This window comes from Osmerus mordax, chromosome 10 (genome assembly GCF_038355195.1).
Source record: "Osmerus mordax isolate fOsmMor3 chromosome 10, fOsmMor3.pri, whole genome shotgun sequence".
NCBI classification, from domain to species: Eukaryota; Metazoa; Chordata; class Actinopteri; order Osmeriformes; family Osmeridae; genus Osmerus; species Osmerus mordax.
In genome coordinates, this window is record NC_090059.1 from 5,232,944 (window position 1) to 5,241,940 (window position 8,997).

Here is an 8,997-nt window from a genome sequence, read left to right on the forward strand (position 1 = left end):
CATTGTTTGTCTTGACACTTTATCTCCGGGCATAAAAGAGTAACTGAGTCAGGTAATTCGAACCTTTTAGGTCATCGCACTGCCATTTTGAGGATTATGTCTTTGTAACAAAGCTGCGTTTGTAAATAGGATTGCTGTTAATTACTTTCCATACAAATGTATATTACATTTTTTGAAAAGTGGGATCCTGCAAGATCTTTTTGAAGAAAAGTTCTCAAAGTGTCACCTGTGAATTATATAACATTTTTACAATGCAGCTACATGACATATAATTGTTCAGGTGATAAACACCATTGTTTAACAGGAAGTTCTCACCTGAATTTACTATGAATACTGGCTTTTAAAGCTATGGATTTTTTCCCTTCTATGATTACATGTGCCACTGTAGGCTTTCAAAACAATACAAGCTTTTTGCTTTTTAACAACACCTATAGACATGCTTTTAGATGTAATGCTTTTTTGCTTGCTTTGATCAATTATTTATTTGGGGGGTTTGATTGAAAGGCATATCTTTGGTTCTTCAATACTGATCAAACTTCACAATTTTTTTATAATGAGTCACAGTAGACAAGGAATTTCAAATCTATAATCATTTTACTTTCGCATGTGAGAGGCATTATTTTTCCCTTGACATTTTCAGGAAAATACAACAATAGATAAAATTCAAGGAAACTTGCTTGGTAATTTCTTTAGCAGTGTTATTCTATCGACACACTGCTTAAGAAACTGATTATTTGTTGTGCAGGATCAATTGCAGATTCCACAGCACTTTCTACTGAAGGTAAATCCATGTCCAGTTTTCTTTTAATATTTATAAGTGTTACTCTTGTTGTCTAACTATACATATTACGAATAGTACTTGCCGGAGTGACACCTTTGTATTGTCTTTGTACGTATAATTTGTAATAAATAAATGTAAAAATATTTTTTTTTATTCAATTAGAAATTTATTTTGTCGTTTGTCTGACTGGCAAAGCTAGATCTATTCAGTCAATCAAGTCAACTTGCCACAATCATGTTTCCGTGATATAGATTTTACTGTTCTTAAAAATGACTGACCATTGTCATGTCTACCAACAACTGTGATTTATTGAACAAACCACATACACATCAGAATCCAAAATACACTTTAGCATTGGAATGTGGCGCTCTCCTGGGCTATAATCTTCAAAGACTAGTTATACTAATTTGAGCATTTAACGAAAGCACAGCATTCAAAACCAAAGGCATACTACACTATTTAGTGTGGCCAATACATTAATGCTATTCTTTCTAGATATGATCAAGACACACAGGATTCAGATAGAAAAGCGCTTTAATCTCCTTACTATGGTTAGGGTTGCATTAATAAACACACGCAAAATACAGCTTGTATAACAAATCCTCTGTGTAATTGCGCTAAAATCAAAGAGTATGCCTCAGTCTCCATATTAAACTCCTCCATGACCTTTACCCTGTCATTCAACACAAGAACAATCCCTCCAAAACAGAAAAGCAAGTAACAACCTGCAAATAATATAGAGGAAAACATATATATAGAAAAGCATGGTTATGATAATTGATCAGATGGAAAATGGACAACAACTTTTATTAAGTGTTCACCACTTAAAACAAATTATCTACAAACATCACATGTAAATATAAAATGTATGTAAAAAAAAGTTTCTTTTTTAAGTAAAAAATCTTTGCACAAGACATCAACAAACTCTTCCTAGGAACACGGAAGAAAGGCATTTAAATCCTAATAAGACAATTTAAGCTTAACTGTCAACCATTCTGAAACTTAACTTTCAACTAAGACTGTGTCTTAACATGATCTTTATGCTTACCGTAGGTACCTTGGCAGCTATTATAGCTAAAGTTAATACAGCTGTGCTCCGCTGATGCCCTTCCCACTCTTATCATCTGACCTCCTCCTCATCATCCTCTCTTCAGAGTCCCGACAAAGTGCTTCGTCACTGGCGGCCTGCAAGCTATCGAAGGTGCCGTGTCTCTCCTCTGCTCTCTTTAGGTCTTTCCCCTGCTGCCTCCGCCTCTTGCACACTTCTGTACAGCGCTCAAAGCAGTTAAACCTGGTGTCGGTGGTGCAGGCGTACATGCCAGCAGGCACTGCCAGTACCATAGCACAGACAATCACTATAATGTGAATGAGTCTCTCCCTCTGTTCCAGTTCGCTGATGTCACTGCCTGTAACAAACACAATGCACTGGCCTTCACGAGGAGCTTGGTTTTTTAGGGTCACGCAGACCTCGTACTTTGTGACTGGCATCAGGTCACCAACTGAGTAGCTATTGATGCCAGGGCCAATGTAGATCATCTCTTTTTTGGGAAAGTCGTATTTACCAAAGTGGATGGTAAACCAGGTTTCTGCTGGGTTCTCTGTGATGGCATACCACTCCAAGGTGATACCATAGACCGTCTGCTTGGAGATGCGGATGTCTATATACACATTCTCCTCCGCTGATGCTAACGGGAATGCAGGGGACAAGGTGACGGAGGAGTTGACGGACCTGACGTTGACAATAACGCTAATGGAGGAGTTTCCTATGAAGTTGTTGGCAATGCAAATGTAGTATCCTCTGTCTGCCAGGTGAAGAGATGGAATTATCAGCTGCGAGCGGATGGTGTCTTCGTCCACACGTATCTGTTTGACTAACGGGGCACCAAGAATTATGTTACTCATGTGATTGGCAGGATATATACATATGTAAAATCAGGACATATATTAATATTCTGTACGAACCTCATTGAATGTGCTGTTAATAAGCGTATGTATATCATTGAATGCCCTATTATTCAATGAATAAATTAATGAACCCAAGAGCCAAAACCAGAAGTCGTCTTTATCCAAAACTTGCCCACATGTTTTTTTAAATTGTACAGTTAATGTAGTTTAATGTTGTCTTAGCAGTATTAGGGGTATAGTTCTTATCCCATCAATAAACTGTTGCTTTTTATAAATAACGGTGATAAGTAAAAATATATATATATATGTTTTAAAGTAAATAGAGCCTTACCAGCAAATCCTCTTATAATCTTCAGACTGTACATCCATTGAATGCTGGGGTCAGGCCTAGCCTTGACTAAACAAGTGAGAGTTAAATTTGCTCCCAGTGGCAAAGTAATGTTGGTGTCTAAGGCTGAGGCCACAGGCTTCATACAAGTTTTCAACTGGAGCTCATGGAAGAATTTTCCGGCACGGGTGCTAGGGCCTGCACAGGTCAGGTAAGAGTTCATTAGAATGAGTGGTGGGCTCACAGTTCTGATAAATTCGACAAACCCTTTAAGACGACAATCACATAGCCATGGATTGTCGTGGAGCGCCAGAACAACATTTGCTGCCACACCATCTTTGACCCACTGTTTTCCTGTAGTTTGGAGGAGAGGCCAGTTCAGAAAGACGTCTTTTGATATGACCGTAAGTTGATTGAAGGATAAGTCTAAGTACGTCAGACCTGGCAAATGTCTCAAAGCGTATTCTTGGAGCACATCTAGTCGATTATGTTTTAGGTCCAAAATCTTTAGGTTTGGCGTAGCTTGGAACGCTGTCCATGGTACTGAACGCAGCTTGTTGCCCTGTAACCTCAACTCTGTTAAATTCCTGAGCCCTTCCAGACACTTGATATTCATAAGGGTGATATCGTTGAAATTTAGCCAAAGAAACTCCAAGGCACTAACACCAGAGAATGCCCCTCGAGGCAATTCGGTCAGGTGTGAATTCTCTATGCGAATCTTTATAAAATCATCAGTGATATCTTCTGGGATTTGTCCCATGGCGGTTTCCATACAAAGTAATGACCTACAAATTCACGGGAAAAAGGTTCATTCATAAATTGATAGAAAGGGGAAAGATTACATGCTTTCAAGGTGAACTACACACACAAACATGTTAACATGATAAGGAAAAACTATTAAAGTCGACAGGAATGGGAATGAAAAGTCTAGACTAGGCTACTCACCTTCCCAAATTGTCATTTGTACAAGAGCAACCGGGCAAACAATACGACGAACAAGGCGTTGCTAGACTAAAAACAAAAGTTATGGTTAATGGTATGTACAAGATGTCCATATTCCTTTAAAAGAAATGCCTGTGAGGTCTCTCTGCATGGTAAGTCTATCTCAGAGGGAAGAAAGCCTATTACCGTAATCTTCTTTGACGCAATTCTTAAGACACCAAATGACATCTTAGACACGCCAGAAATGTTTATTTTTAGCAATAAACCATATTATTTTCTTACTTTGCTGTCATCTACAGTAGAACCCTTAGATTGAGGTTTTGTGGATCATAATATTTGGAAATGAATATGAGCTGTATAATGTACTTATCCTGAACACTGAGCAATGTAATGTTAAAGACTAATCAAAAGTCGTTTAAAGACATACATAACGGAGAGGGTGAAATACCACTTTGGCTACAAACTAGCCAAGCCATTGTCAAGTAGAGACTTTCAATACAAATAAAAAAACACAATCTCTTTGGCTTTTGGTCAATATCAGGGTGCTTAGACATTAACGAGACAGAATAATATGTATTTATTTAATGGACTACGTCTGGCCACAGCATGGCATTTTGATAAGATTGTTGTCTCAATGCACACAGAGCATCTAACTATAGTTAAAAGAACATTAAATGATTGTATTCCAGGCAACAAATGGAGCTCCACATAACCTTCATCCTCTCTGATCAATTTAAATAAATAATTGCCTATTTTAATTAAGTTAAATGATTAGATTCTACAGAAATATTTGTTGGTCATTTAGACACTGACACTCAACACATTGTTTATATAAAACACAATTTATTTTGTCATAAACTAAGATGTACATTTATTTCTCAGATCATAAATACATATAAAATACATTGTATATTAGGTTTGATTCAGACAGTAAATCTGGCACATTAATATTTATGGTAAGTACAGTACACTGACATACAAAACTACATACATCATTTCTGCTTCACCAAATCTACAGACAGTATCAGATTAAAAACGTGGCGGAATGATGAGGCCATACAGCCCTCAGAAAACCTGACGCTAACTAAAAGATGGGTTTTACGTATTCTATAGCAACATATTGTTAAAAAAACAAAATAACATTTGGGTACATATGACCCCAATGAAAGTGCATGACCAATACAAAATACATGAATACAAATCAGACAGTTTGTATATGTATAATGAAATAATTTCCCTTTTGTACAAGTTCACCAGTTGGCCTATTTTTGTCCAAGGCTGTAAAATGAAAGTTATGTTAACATTTACTTTACATACATCTACACTCAAATAGCCTTGCATGCCCTTTTGCAGAAAGGTTTATGGTTCCCTCTCATTTTCCTATGGTCTCTCTCATTTGGTGGTGTGGATAGTTCGCCAGTGAATATCGCCAGCCTGAAGAGATCACTCAAAGTGTACTTTCTACATTTTGAGACCAACATTTGGTATCAGCAGAAGTATTCGTTTGGTGGCCCTTCAGTCCTGGCTGGGGCCTCGGAGTCCACACTTGACCTGGCAGAGAGGAGTCTGTTGGATTCATCTGGGTTGAGCTTGGTTAAGTACTCTGCCTCTGTACCCTTTGTCTTGGTCCCTGGGGAGAGCGTCTCAAAGGTGACGTAAGAGTCTTGCATCTCCTTGGACTTCTTCCCCAGCAGTTTTTGGCAGCGTTTCTTCAGTGCTCCGCAGCAGACAATCAATGTCAGGGGGACAGCGATAACGCAGGCCACAGTTATCACCACTACATTAATGAGCTTCTGGGTGCCACTGGCGCTAGCAGCTTCGTCCGTTGAGAAGATTACACACTGCTCCTTTTTGGGGATCAGGCCTTTGACGCAGACACAGGCAATGTACTTTGTCTTTGGCACTAGGCCATCGATGGTGATTCGGTTCTTGCCTGCTCCAACATTGATCCGACGCATATCCCTTTCTCCAAAAACAGCATATAGGACACTGAACTCGGTGGTGTTGGTGGCTGTTGGGGCTCGCCAGTTCAGGGAGACTGTGTGGTCGGTGTCCCCTATCACCTTTACTGAGCGCACCACCCTTCTCTCCGGGGCCTGCTGTAGGGAGGAGGCGTTGGCTGCCAGATTACTAAGCACTGCCTTCTCCACTTCCATTGGCTCAACTGTGCTGGGGACACCGGTCTGTCCATCTGGTACACTGTCAGAAATACTGTAGCTCTCAATCTCATACTTACCAGTGAAGCCATTGAGAGGCTCGATAATAGGCTGAGCAGCCATAGTTGTTGGTGGTGGGACATATCTGGCAATGAGCTTCTCCTGGTAGGCAGCTTTTCCAATACCTCCGTTTTTCTTCCCTCTGTTCCTTCTGGAGCCTCCACCCGTTTCCTCTGATCTAAATGAATCTGTGATGACCAGGGAAATTATGGCATCTGCAGTCCCCATGAAGTTGGTGGCTTTGCAGACATATCTCCCAGAGTCATGGTATGAAACTGCAGACACGCTTAGGATGGACCAAATTATTCCTTCCTTGGAAGCTTCTTCCTGTACTGTAACAAAAGATTAAGACGAATACAAAGAATCCTTAATCTTGTTATTACGCATGGTGACTGAAATAGATGTACTTGAACTGATCTTAGCAAGGATGATTTGTCTGAAATGACTTCAGCCAAACTCACCAGTGCCATTCATTTTCTTGCCGTCGGCACGGGTCCAGGATAGCTCGGGGATTGGGACCCCAATGGTCCCACAGCGAAGCAGCACATTATTCCCCAAGGAGCTGCGGACGCGAGCCACGGCTGTGTGAACACGAGGCCCTTGGCATCTCTGCAGTTCTGCCTCACTGAACAAGACACCTGACAGGCTCTCTGGGTCAGCGCAGCGCAATCGGGTATCTATGAGGGCTACAGGCGAGAAGGGCGACTTCTGGAACTGGACAAGGTCATACAACCGGCAGTCACACAGCCAGGGATTATCATGGAGACCTGTAATTATGGAAGAAAAACACAATGAAATGGTCTGCTACATGATTACAAAGTTAAGTATCACCCCCAACACCTCTCTGCTCCATTTAATATAGCAAGACATACATATATATGTATATCACTGTGCTTTATCCCATCAGCCAAATATGTATAATATAATGTAATGATTGAAGGAGAAGTGATCATGGTGATATAGGTAAATTAAGTTTGCCACAAGTAGTCTGTTAAGGTTAGACATTACTATTATTAGACTTAAACCAGCCCTCAGATAGAAGCCAGGTGGCCCAAGTTTACATTGGTATTATAATATGTCTGCAAGCACACAGGCCTTGGAGTCAGGTGGCTGAGCGGTTAGGGAAGCGGGCTTGTAATCAGAAGGTTGCCAGTTCGATTCCCGGCCGTGCCAGATGACGTTGTGTCCTTGGGCAAGGCACTTCACCCTACTTGCCTCGGGGAGAATGTCCCTGTACTTACTGTAAGTCGCTCTGGATAAGAGTGTCTGCTAAATGACTAAATGTAAATGTAGTCTAAAAACACAGTATTCTTAGGTGTCATGGTCTGATCTTGATCCTCACCAAGAATCAGTTTGGAGGAATCGTCCTGGGATGGCTTCACACTCAGCCATGTGGTGAGGACCTCAGGGGGGAAAGTTGTCAGGCTGTTGCTTGATAAGTCCAAATAGGTTATATTTTTTATGTACATGGAGGCTTCGGTGGGGATGGATGTGATCTTGTTGTTATGCAGATCAAGAAGCCTTAAGTTGGGCATGTCAGTCAAAGACTCCCAGGGAAAAGAGGTAAGAGAGTTCCCATCTAGCCTCAGTTCATCCAAGCTATACAGACCACGGAAGCTGTCGACATTCAGAGAGCTCAAAGAGTTAAAGGACATCCACATAAATTCCAGGTTTTTTAGGTAGTGAAAGTTTTCACTGGAAATCCTTGTGATTGCCGTCTTCTCAATTCTCAATTTAGAGGTGTCAACAGGAAAATTGGGGGGGACTGCAGTGATTTCTGGATCATTGCAAAGCACACTCCTAAATGGGGAAAAATAGTAAAACAATCAACTGATGAAATGAGCAAACCTCAAAAAGCATATATTTTTTATATTTATACTAATTTAGTGTTACACACAAGGAATGGGACAATGTATAACTGCAAAAAAGAAGAGTCCAAATTCCTTTTTTAATCACTTGGTAGTAAGTTATATAAAACGAGAGTATTTTTTGTACATCACTAATAACCAAAGGAGATTAAAGAGCATTTGCAAGTTAATCCTTATACAGTGAAGAAAGAGAAAAGCTGTCCTGAAACTGAATTGTCCTGAACTCTTACATAAATTAACGGAAACGTACAGTTGAAACCGCTTGGTAATTCTTACCTTGATTTTGATCCGTCACTTAATTTGTGGAAGAAACAGTTACATTGGGATGGACACGCACTGCAAACCAGCGGCAGGCAAACTAATGCCATCCAAAAGCCCGGACAAAAATATCGAAACATGTTAACCTTAAAAAGCTACAACTAAACTATCCTACAATTAACACGGAAGCGCTGCAGCTTTGCTCATCCAAAGGTAAGAGCATCGTAGTGTCTTGTTCGCTCAGTGCCCCATACTGGTCTGCCTATTCTGATTCCACAGATAAAAAGGATATACAGGGATTAGTGAAAGGACTTTGGTTATTTTCATTCACACGATTATTGCTTCTGGGAAGCTGATAGGCGGAATCGTTTATATCTGTTTGTATACAGGGCAGGGCAAGTATATGCCTTGTATACCAACAGATAGAAACTATTGGAGCATACTTCCGAACGACAGATTGACGTTTGTCATGCAGACTACGGAGTTTTAATACTATCTTAAAAGCAACGCGCACCTGATCCATTGATTTAGTCGGGGTAACGAATACAGGCATTCAATCCCGCGTTCTCTGATTATAGGGCCTATTGTAATTTTAAGTGAAATATTCTCTATCTTGAAAAATAGTAGGCCAACGCTTGTAATAAAACGCTTTCCGTATGATTAGACATTTTAAATATTTCCCAATCGTAGCCGTATCTT

General features: G+C 40.2%; 2 protein-coding genes across 2 annotated transcripts; both read right to left on the minus strand.

Moving 5' to 3' along the window:
• Nucleotides 1–1,861: 1,861 nt before the first annotated feature.
• Nucleotides 1,862–4,003, minus strand: LOC136950684 (leucine-rich repeat, immunoglobulin-like domain and transmembrane domain-containing protein 2). The gene is made up of 3 exons (XM_067245125.1): nt 3,960–4,003; nt 3,018–3,799; nt 1,862–2,652 (listed from the first exon to the last, which is right to left on the minus strand). The coding sequence occupies exons 2-3, from the start codon at nt 3,784–3,786 to the stop codon at nt 1,862–1,864; spliced, it is 1,560 nt and encodes a 519-aa protein (XP_067101226.1). The 5' UTR covers nt 3,787–3,799; nt 3,960–4,003.
• Nucleotides 4,004–5,443: 1,440 nt separating this feature from the next.
• On the minus strand, nt 5,444–8,438 carry LOC136950822 (leucine-rich repeat, immunoglobulin-like domain and transmembrane domain-containing protein 1). Its single transcript, XM_067245298.1, has 4 exons — nt 8,317–8,438; nt 7,515–7,972; nt 6,634–6,939; nt 5,444–6,504 (listed from the first exon to the last, which is right to left on the minus strand). Exons 1-4 carry the CDS (start codon nt 8,436–8,438, stop codon nt 5,444–5,446), a joined length of 1,947 nt encoding a protein of 648 aa, XP_067101399.1.
• Nucleotides 8,439–8,997: the final 559 nt, after the last annotated feature.